At 29.2% G+C, this 12,277-nt stretch overlaps 1 protein-coding gene across 3 annotated transcripts in view; it reads left to right on the forward strand.

The window, feature by feature from the left end:
• LOC106880939 (rho GTPase-activating protein 44) overlaps nt 1-11,329 on the forward strand; it is a 180,890-nt gene extending 169,561 nt beyond the window's left edge. Inside the window, exon 17 of one of the 3 annotated variants that reach the window (XM_052966347.1) lies at nt 11,001-11,329. In XM_052966347.1, coding sequence (XP_052822307.1) covers nt 11,001-11,302 — 302 coding nt within the window. In that variant the 3' untranslated portion in view covers nt 11,303-11,329. The remainder of the gene's footprint in view (nt 1-11,000) is intronic. The other 2 variants (XM_052966348.1, XM_052966349.1) reach the window with 2 other exon arrangements.
• The last annotated feature ends 948 nt before the right edge of the window (nt 11,330-12,277 follow it).

Here is a 12,277-nt window from a genome sequence, read left to right on the forward strand (position 1 = left end):
TATATATATATATATATATATATATGGCGGGCTTCTTTCAGTTTCCATCAACCAAATCCAATGACAAGGCTTTGGTCGGCCCGAGGCTATAGTAGAAGACACTAACCCAAGTTGCCACACATTGGGACTAAACCCAGAACCATGTGGTTGGTAAGTAAGCTACTTAACATATATATATATATATATATATATATATATACCAAACTAATTACTAGCTTTCACTAGAATATGTAATGTCTTTTAGGTTTATTATGTAGTGTATTTTTGTAATTATATATATTGAATTATCTTGTATATGAAAAATGTTTGACATATGCATGGTATGAATGATTCAAAGGAGGTCGTGCTGTTCTGTTCTTTGAGTTTTCTTTTATTTTTCTTCTCTTGCTTACCTCAACTAAGCAATGTGGATACCATTTTCATTGTAAATATTTCATCTTGACAATGATACTTATCTATGTTTGTGATAATTCTTCCATTCTTTGTTGCTTTTGTCTCTGTTGGGCACATGGCTATTTCAGCACCATTCACCCACCAGTATGATGCTTGTAATTGTATATACTTAAGCACTTTTATTCTCTGCCTGCTGCCACTCTTGCCTTCTCAATAATTGACACTTCTATAAATATTTGTATGTTTATCATCTCCAACACAGCAGCAATAATAAGAGACTACCTTCCTCACAAGCCTTTGATTTGTTTATTATCATATTTTATTATAATAATCTTCAATTTCCTCAAAGAAAGTAAAACACAGTGATATAAAATTGCCTTTCCTAAATGGTATTTAGGATTTTTTTTTTTCTTTTTCCAAATAATTATTAATAACTGTCTGAATTATATAAAATCATTTTGTTACTTATATAGATAGATATTTCATATTGAAGTTAGGAATATCCTTTCTTTAAGTTATTATTCTAATAAATAATAAAAAAAAATTCAGTTACTCAAACCCATATTGTTACTGGTAGTATGTAGTAGTAAATCAGAGAAATGTTCATTGAGCTAAAAAAAGTTTTACTCCTTTTAATGTCAAGATGTATATGATTCATAGATTAGTGTTAATGTGCTTATATTAGTGGACAGTAGGTGCAGTGACTAGGAAATGAACATATTTTAGGTAAACCTGAGGCATGTTTCAGATCTAATTCAAGGATATGATCATTACTAAAGTAAATTATTATTTCTACTTTGTAATATATATCTTTCATTCTTATTTGATTCTTTTAGAATCTATAAGTAGCTGAGTGGGATTTTTTTTAAAGACATATTCTGGTTTCAAATATTTATAGGTCTCTATTTTTTCTATCCTTTTCTTTTGCTCTAACTCTGCCTCTTCATGGATTCGTAGAATGATTAGAAAAAAAACAAAAATTCTGTGTTAGCATAATTCTTGTGAAATCATTCCAGTTAAGCAAGTTAATTGGTTTAGAGTTAGATGCAGATGGTAGTAGTTTATGATTAGTAAGATTACCTCCAAAAAACATATTGTCTATGAGGGTTAAAACTGAAAGGGAAAAAAAATGGTAAGGATTACTTAAGATAGGACATTTTGCAGACTTGATCAACCCATAAAAATACAGATGTAAAAATATAAATGAGACAGTTCATATATTTAAGCTTTAAGATCGAACAAGTTAATAGATGTTATGGACTAAATTTAGTAGTAATTAATAATTGTTTTAGTTCAGATGAAAATGGAAATCTGTAAATTATTTTTTAAAAATTTGTAAAGCATATATTATAAAAAATGTTTTGTAACATTTAATGTTATATCAAACACTGGAGAAACAAGTTAATCAGTTGAATAAAACTGATACTGAATTACTCTCAATTACTGGGAGAAGTTTATAATAGTATTTCTTTTTTCTTTTTTTTTTTTGTATTATCATTATTATTATTATTATTATTATTATTATTATTATTATTATTATTATTATTATTATAAAGTGGTGAGCTAGCAGAATCGTTAGCACGCCAGACAAAATACTTAGCCGCATTTTGCCTGTCACTAGATTCTGAGTTCTAATTCCACCAAGATCGACTTTTCCTTTCATCCTTTTGGGGTCAATAAATTAAGTACCAGTTGAGTACTGCAGTCAATGTAATTGACTTAACCCCTCTCCCAAAATTTCAGGCTTTGTGCCTATAGTAGAAAGGATTATTATAATTATTATTATTATTATTGCTACTGCTGTTGCTGCAAGGCGGTGAGCTGGCAGAATTGTTAGCATGCCGGACAAAATGCCTAGTGGCATTTCATCTGTCTTTATGTTCTGAATTCAAATCCTGCCAGGGTCAACTTTGCTTTACATCCTTTCAGAGTTAGTAAAATAAGTAGTACCGGTTGAGTATTGAGCTCAAGGTAATCAACTGGCTCCCCTGCCAAATTTCAGGCCTTGTGTCTATAGTAGAAAAGATTATAATTGTCGTCGTCGTCGTCATCACCATTACCATCATCATCATCATTATTATTATAGTCAATATAGTCTATTTTACAAGCTCAATTAAATGTATACCAAATTAACTCAAGTGTCGTGGTGTAGTAATAAACATTTTAGTCTCTACATAAACTGTTTTACAATCACAAGTCTAATCAACTATACACTACTAACTACACTAGTCATTCAGCCAGAATAAGGTAGTTAGATTTTTCAAAACTTTTTAGTGAATGAACTCCAGGTCATATGTTTATCTGTCATACATCATTTCATTTTATTTTTTTAATTTTTGTTAAACATTTAGAATTATTTATATTTTGTTGATATTCTCAGCTTCTTATGGATTAATGCTGTGACCTTCTAATTCATGGCATTGGTAGTCCATGACTGTGTGATTGTATACTCAATGTGTTAGTTACTATATTCATATTAACTACTTACAGTATATCAAAGCTCCTTTGCAAGATCAACACACAAGAGATGCTAAGGCAAGAAAGAAAAAAAAAAAGAAAACAGCAAGGGAAAAGTAGAAATTTCATTCTTCTATCTTCAGTTCTTTAATAACCTGTCTTTCTGAAGACCCCTGCCAAAATATTCATGATGGCTTGAACAGGTTTCAAAGCAGATAACATCAAATTATTGGTCCATCAGCTGTAGAGAAACTAGAGCAACTGATAATACCACAATAATAAAAGCTGTTCATGACCATATTATTTAAGCTAATCTATTGTTCTTTGTAACTCATTTTAATTTTGAGAAAAATCAAAAATATTTAAGACAATGAAGTTTATGCCCAAATTTGATTCATTTACAAGTTATAAATCATGAACTTTATATTATTTTCTTAGGAATATTGTTTTACAGTTACAATTCATCTTGCACAGTATGAAAAAAAATTCAAGAATTTTAGGTTTTAGAGTTTTTGTTTTTTTTTTCATATTTTTCTTTTATAGCTTTAAAGTTTATATGATTATTTACATCTCTAAAAGTGTCTATTTTTATTTCTAGCTTTAAAGTGTCTGTTTATTTGCCCATGTTAATTTTTTTTCCTTTTTTTTTTTCCACAATTATTTGCTCCTATTGCTTATTATCATTATTAGCTTGTGTCTTTATTTTCGCTTCTTTTAGACAGCTTTTGCTTTGTACTGATTAGTAAAGTGCAACACTGACACAATCCACCTGGAAGTGATATACACTTAATCCAAATATTAGTTCCTGCTCATAAAAGAAAATAAAAAGCATCTCTTAATTTTCTTGTTAGGTTAAATTACCTCCCCCCATTTACCATGTAATATGAAATATTCCAATGCCCTCATTATTTTGTTTACTGTCTTAATTAATCACCATGAATTGGTTTAATTGTAGAATATAAATTATCAACCTTCTTGTTTGATTCATAATGTGTCAGTTCTATGATTTTGCTATTTAAAAAATAGCAGAGTTATTCGGGAATTGCTTAGTAGCTAGTGAAAATGAGTAAAATAAGCCCTTCCAAAGTTTTTGAAAAGAATTTGTCTCAAGCAGTTTAAGAGAAGATGCTATCAAAGCCTCTTGTATGAGTTTAAAAACAGACTCTATTGTACTGCTATATTTGCAAGATTATTTCAGAAAGCACACATGTGAAACGCAAGTGCGGTTTTAGTAAAAATACATCCTCTTTGTGTGCAAGATTAACCAGTTTTTCATTTCTCTGTATAAACTGGTGATCAAAATATTGTTTGATATTTTCAATTTAGGTTTTTTTTTTTGCTATTGGAGATTTTGTTTCACCACCACCACCACTACCACCTTTTTATAAACCATTTCATTTTATTTAATTGCAGTTATCAGTCAATACTTTCTTTTCTGGCTGTTTTATACAATTAATTACATCAGTTTATAATCTTTAAATTAAGTAATTATTGTCTACTTCATGTGAGCTTTAAATTTTATCCAATCTTACTTTACTCAGTAGCAAAGGAACTCAATAATTATCACCATGCCATCTGAATATGAAGAATTTGAGATTTATTTATTTACTTATTTATTTATTTATTTATTTATTTATTTAAAGCAATTTATATTTCCACTTATTAATTTATTCTATATTTCATATTTAGAATTGTTTAAATGTATTTATTATTTCTATTAGTTATATTCCAGAAACCACTTATGAAATAACTAGCTTAAATGCTACACTCTGTGTGGACTTTTAAGCTAGCTCCTGCATAGGGCTAATTGGGCCTGTAGCCCAAAACTAAAAAGAGCTAAATAGCATGATTATAATACGTCTATAATGACTATATGCCCTGGTGGTGTCTGATCAGAGGTTAAGGATGGATGAAAATTAATTCTGTAATGCAATCATTCTATTGTTTCAGTCCCAAGTTGAATTCCAACTGTTGGCCAATTTGTCCCAAAGTTTTTATCTCAATATAAAATCTCTGACATCATCTGACCAAGATGGTGTGAATCAGACAAGCTTTACCTTCTAGAAATAGCAACCCAAATGCTTTTAAATTAGATCCCAATACCGGATGTTCAAGAACCAAATGAAGGGCAGATTTTCAATCTTGGGATCATCTTGATTCCAAAAAGGTATAATATGTCTATGTAGAGCAAATATAGACTGAGATACAGGGGTCCCAGACAGACAGAATTTCTTGTTTATTATTATACAATTTTGGGATAATGCAAAGATAAAGTTTTGTCATATTTTAGCTTGCATTATTCCATTTTCTTTTGAGTTGGAATTATCTACAGTAGGATATATTTACCTTAATTCAGTATTATGTATCTTTCTAATGAGGTCAACCACTTTTTTTCTTTCTGTTATTTTCAACGTACAAGAGAGAGAACATACTTGCTAGCGAAGTAAATAAATAGCAATATGTTACAGTTTTAATATCATTTATTTGCTCAGAATGAAAAAATAGAGCCTTATTGTCCTCTAATAGATTCAAGTAATGTTAGCTCAATTAATCTGCCAGATAGTACAAGTGGACAGGATTGAACAATTACAAAGATATTCTGCAAGAGTATTTATTGATACATGTCTCCAGTAACTCTTAAATTATCAACTCTAATTATGTATTTGTAATTAATTTTTCAATATCAAGGTTTATTGTGGTTTAATTTCATCCCCTCTAAAACAGATAATTCAGCTCCTATTTATAAAAGGGATTATTTTCTGAAAAATAATGTTTTCAAGATTTATAGACAGATAATCAAATAAGAAACTTTGCATAGTTTCAGGTAAAACATTTCTTCTATTTTACATTAAATAGTTGAGAGTAAGGATTGGTTTTTGTCTATTTATCTACATTTTTATTAGACATGTCTGCAAAATTCCCCTTTTATTTTAACTGGGTTTCAAATTTTTGTTTAATAATAGAGTTGTTATTTAAAAACTGATAGTAGCAATTACAGAGAAGATAAAACCCTTCTTGTCTCTCTTGAAAGCATTTAATTTTTGCTTTATATGAAAGTAATCACACAACTCCTCAATGTCTTTGTTACAAAACAGCTTTAAACATAATATTATTACAAAGATACTGTACAGCAAACAGTCTCTACCAAATAGAGTTTGAAGCCTATTGCTAATTTAATTCTCTTGGAATAAGCAGGACTATAACTTCCTAGTCTTTCTTTAATACTTATATCCACAATATCTCTATAGTGTCACATTATATATATATACTGTTGTAAAATATCAATTATTGAATTTCATTTTAAAACAAATTTCTCTTCAGCTTCTTAACTGAAAATGCTCCTTGAAAATTGTTTCTTGTTGATTATGAAAACTAAATAGATTGATCACTTGAAACAGTGGGAAAGATTAAAAAATCATTGGCTAATTCATACAAACTGTTTTATTTTTAATATTATGAAGAGTAGAATAAAATAGTTCACCATTTCTGTTTGTAAAAATTTCTTTCTAATTTGTAGATATCTCAGCTAAACTGCTGCCTCATCACTGGGATATTATAACATTTCTTTTTACGATATGCAAAAAAAAAAAAGAAAATAAAAATAAATCAATATTTCTAATTCATTTTTTGAAAAATGTGCTTTTCTTTATCGTTTGTTTTCATTCTGTAATTAGAAATCTAATTCTCACTTGTCACAGGCTTGTTTTGGTTTGGTCTCTTATCTAGCAGCTGTGTTTATGAAAAAAAAAATTCATTTTTTTTTCTTTTCTTTAATGGCCTTTTGATGGCAGGCAGAATATGAATTTAAGTAAATGCTTTTAATAATTATTTTCAATATTTTAATTACTATTTGTTGACAGTTCATAGAGTTCTTTTTCCCTTTGCAGTTATCCTCTTTACTTCCTTTACAGGTGCTAAATGTTCTTTACTTTGGTCTCATTCAAAAAGCAGTGCTCTTTTAATCTCTTGCATTATTCACACTATATACATAATTTCAGTATGACTGAAAATGTCTAATATTTTCAGATTACTGAATACATAAGCAAACCATTTGCAGTTCTCCACACTAAATCATTCTCAAACAAGCAATTAAACATTTACTTCAATCACATTTTAATTTTTTAATTTCCTTTGATCATTTCCTAAGTTTTTTATAAGTCCTCAAAGTGTTTTAATTTTCCAACATTTTCATTTTTCTAATAAACACTATTATAATTATTTCAAAAATGCCTCCAAGCATTGCTATTTTGAATTGACCAATGATTGTTTTTTTTTTTTTAATTTCTTTTACCTTTTACTGGTTCCAGCCAGTAAAACATTCACAAAACCATTTGGGAGAGGGGGGTCAGCAGTTTTTCTAACTCAGTCATTTGTTTTTGTTTTAGCTTTTAACATTGAGAAATTAATAGCATTTTTTGTTATTAGGATAACTTGAAACAATGTAAGAAATATGTTTGTAGAAAATAATAGATTTTCTTAAATTCCAAAGCTGAGATATACTTTTTTTAAATTACTCATATAATGAAAACTGAAGTAATAGTCTATTGCAATATAATAAAAACAAGTCTGTTAAACATGTAAGGGTTGCATGGATATTTCTGTGATGATAGGTATTTTCATAGATCAAATGTTAAATAAAATATACAGGTTACTGTGTAGAAATGACAGGCTATACTAAGCATTTAAAGATAAAAATATTATTTGCTCTTTGATAAGTGCAAATATAAGAAATCAGTAACTTAAGAGACACATCATTATTTGTTCCTTATAGAGATATGGTTTGGTCAGAATGCAGAGCTATACTGGTATACCATTATTATCAAGTCTTGTGAATTTACCATAAATGGAAATTGATGCATGCAGAAGATAGTTTTTAATATAAGTTTCATCTAAGATCAAGCTTTCAAAAGATTCCATTGAAGCTTTAAGATTGTTAAGACATAAAATAGTAAATTGAGTGTATTGGTGAGGGCTTTCTGGAGCTAATACAACAAAATATAGTGTGATTTCTTGTTGAAAGCTTAAATTGGGAGATTAAATTATCACTTTAACATTTCAGTATTGAGGTTATAAAAAAAATTATTCTAGTGTATATAAGAAAATCTCTACCATTTGCAACAGGAAGAAATTCAGTGACAAATTTTATACAGCTTCTAGATTTTAGATAATGCCATTTTTTTATGAGAGGAACCAGTTTACTTAACAATATAGAAAGTAATCTGCAATAACTATTTAATCTGTGATTAGTCTAGATTTATTAAATTATCTTTGTGAATCCATTTTGTTCTGATTTCACTCTGGAGTCAGTAAGATAGGTTTCGGTAATAAATTATTTTGTTCTGTTTTAAAAATAACAACCTTGTACCTAGTCTAAACAAGCCAATATGTGCAAAAATCTGTCTTTGGGTGACTTGATAATGACTAAATGCCTTCTCTGTGATAAAGTTAGTTTTAGTAAAGTTATTGAAATAGATTGTTCATAATTTTTTACACTGAACTCTGAAAGTGGACCATGTTTTTAGAATTAACCACAAGGAGGTGTTTTACACATTTTAATTAAAGCATTCAAGTTGTAGGGATAATTGGAATTTGTATTTTTGTAAAGCTGACTAACATCTAAATGACTATTTTATATTAAAAAAAATGTTTTAAATTTTTAAGATTAATATTTTCAAGCATAAAATATTTAAAACCCACTAGAGAATTCACACAATAAGCAAATAAGAATAACTGTAGTGAATTGTTTATTAATTTTTTTTTTATAGTTGATTGTAATGATTTAATAGTCAGTTGTTAGAATTGGTTGAACAGTAATCAATAGTTTACATCAGTAATCCTAGGTGTAGTACAAAGGATGTATCAGTGCTCTAAAATTTTCTTCTGTCAAATCCTATCTTTTGAACTGAAATACATGATCTGTGCAGAATAATGTAGGGGATCTGATGGAAGTTGCATTACTATTAATTCTATTATTCAATTTCTTTCTTGCTATGGTATAATTTCATTTTCTTTTAGAACCTTGAACCTCATTATTGTTATTCAACCCTTTAAAAGCTGAGCTATGTCACATTAGCTGCATTCAGCTTAACTTTTAGTTCCATAACTGTGAACTCATTTGGATCTTTATTTTAAAACTACCATCCGTTAAAAATGTATGACTTAATTTTTTGTGAAATTTTCTTTTGATTCCAGCTGGTTACTTTAAAACCACAGGATCATTTTGTAGGATCCTGCTTTATCACACTTTTAATTGTAACTAAATAGAATTTTATTTCAAGTTCATTCAATTAGAGTTTGGATCAAAGTGACTGTTTGCTACTTATCTTCACTCAGAAAACATCAAATTGTATACTATCTTAGTTTCCTGCTTGTATTTTTTTGTCTTGCCAAAGCTTGTATTTCATATAGACTTTTACAAAAAGCCACTTTCTTTAGCTGAGCAATCACAAATTATTCTGCATATCATTACATAATTTTATTGCTATTAACTATTTTTTCCATTCTTATTCTTTGCTTAATGGAAGACATGTTAACATAATGCACTCACTTGATTATTGTTTTTATATTATTATATTTGTATCTCTCTCTCTCTCTCTCTCTCTCTCTCTCTCTCTCACACTCACACACACACACACACACACACACACACACACACACACACACACACACACACATTCTTTTTCTCTTCTTTCCTATTTATTGACATATACATATTGCTGAAAATTATTAACTTGAATAATTTTAAATATATAGCTTATTAAGTAGGAAATTGCAGATGATTCCAAAGTAAATCTTGTAATTATCATAATTAATCCTTGTAATTTCCACTTGCTTTTGAAATATTTACCATATGGATATTTTTTTAAAATATGAAATATTTGGTGAATCAACAAATATATAATATATATATATATATATATATATATATATAGTTGCATATGATTTGAGTAAAAACTCTGTAGAATGCTATACAAAGCTCATTCACAGTTCCTGGCTACCAAATGTCATCATACAGTGGAAATGCTCCTGCTACTGGATATACATCAGGAATTTCATAGTGTCTGTAGAATTTATATAAATGGTAAAAAATGGAATGAACATCATTCTTTACATATTTCTACACCTGTAGTAAAAGGTGAGATGTTGCATAATCATTGTCATGCAGCTAAAGGAAAATGTGCCTCCACAGGTGATTGTTTAAATAAGTCCTTCATTAGAATCTCCTGTTATTTCACTCAGTGTTAGAATGGATACCCAAGGTGATGTGTCATTTTCAGACAAAACAGTTTACAGACAAAACCAAACCCATAGATATAGAGACAGGCAAAATACAATTATAATCAAAGTACAAACTACAGAAATAAAGGAATGGACAAAAAAGTAAGGGTTGGGGTCAGGTTGACTATAAATTACAATTCTATCTTCATGGTCAGATTCTAAGGAAGAAAATGCATAATAGAACGAAGAACAAAATGAAGCATTTAGAGATAAATTTTATTCCTCATTTCATTTTTTATTCTTCATTTTGCTGATCAGATAAAGTATGAACCAAATGGCAAGATTGCCTTAGACAATTAGGAGACTCTGTTCTAATCTGAGTTGCTAATTACAGAAGCAAGTCATTCCAACCTAGTGGTACTATGCTCAGCTAGAAAATCTAGACGATATAAGATTGAAATATATGTTGACCTGAGACACAATGAAGTGTTGAAGGAACATAAACTGTTAATATCACAGTTGTTTCTTTTGTGTCTTATTGTCTGAACAATCCACATTATCTTTAATAGCCTGGGCAGTAAGGACATTGTTCTAATGCTAATGTCAGCTTTAAAATTTTTAGTTGGTAATAAACTCTTCATGAAAAAACAAAAGACAAGCATGTTTTTTATGTCATTAATTTCTTTCACAAATCTGATATATTCATTAGTATTTAGAAGTATACTTTAGCATTCAAATAGTCATCCTTTCAAGATAACATTATCTTCATATATCATACTGTGTTTTCATAACTTTTTCTATAACTAATCTCAACTAAATTTCATTTTACAATGTTAAGAAACTGCTTTGTGATTGCGATAAGTTTTAAAATATATTTGGCACGTTTATTATATTGATACCATTATCTTGTGTTTTTTACTGCTTCTCTGCAGATATTGATTTCTCAGTTGCCCTTGTTGACTCTGACGATACAATCAACACCTCAACAAATTCTGTAACTAGTAAGAATGAAGTCATGACTGCTTCAACTGTTACAAATGCTTTGAGTGGGACAAGTTCAACAATCCAAACAGTACCAAAATCAACAACTAGACCAGCAACTAGTACTTCTTGTCATACTCTTCCTACTCCTCAACCTATTGCAATGCAAACTGGAGCTAATTTAGAATTATCAAAAAAACCTCAGAATCTCTCTACAAGTTGTATAGCTACTAATTTTCCTTCTGATGTGTAAGTATTAGTTTGCATGGCTGTTTTTATTTTGAATATAAAAAAAAAAACCCCAATCATATTCATTCCTTACATGGATATCTTCTGTATCATTTTACTAATGCTTCCATGCTCTCGAGGTATTATGTTTTATTGTTATTTATTGGAGAAAAAAGTGAACTTTAGGTGACCATAGCTTATAGAACTCACTTGTTGATATGTGTTCTAGTTACTTGAACAAAGTCCTCCTTTGCTTTCCTTGAGATCTATCTGTAAAAGATGTGTCCAGATACAAATGGTTGGCAGTTTATTTCATAGGGAAAATTTTTGCAAGTATTTGTTGAGCAGTTTGAAATGTTGAGTTTGAAATTCTATGGAGTGCACAGGGTGTAGCAAGATGTAGCAGTAATACTTAAATACCAGATATAAGCAGATGTACAGTTATCAGTAAAAATTCGAAAATGACAACTGAAGACTTCAGAACTAAAAAGAATACATTATTTGTCATTATGTAGAAAGAGATTTGCAAAAAATAACCTGCATATTTACACATATGAAGCAGTATTTAAGGAACTGTACCTAGAATACACATTAGATTGCCTCAGAGAAATTCTCATCTAATAGATTCCACAACAACCACATCTATATTAAATTGCTTCTCTCTCTTTCTCTCTCTCTCTCTCTCTCTCTCTCTCTCTCCTCCCCTTCTATTTGCTGCTCTCATGTTCTGCTTTTCTGGGATCACCAACACAATATCATTCTATTTAAACATCATTTGATGCACTCTCACCTAATAAACAGCAATGTTAAATTTTTTTGTCAAGCTTTCTTCTCTGAAAACAACATGCTCTCTATCCAACTATTAATCTGCCATAGTTAAAACTAAATATTAACCAGATTAACCTCACCACCGAGTTCTTCTCATATTCACGTATATATATATATATATATACATACATACATGCATATATATATGTATATATATGTATGTATATATATA

Source organism: Octopus bimaculoides, chromosome 3, assembly GCF_001194135.2.
Source record: "Octopus bimaculoides isolate UCB-OBI-ISO-001 chromosome 3, ASM119413v2, whole genome shotgun sequence".
NCBI classification, from domain to species: domain Eukaryota; kingdom Metazoa; phylum Mollusca; class Cephalopoda; order Octopoda; family Octopodidae; genus Octopus; species Octopus bimaculoides.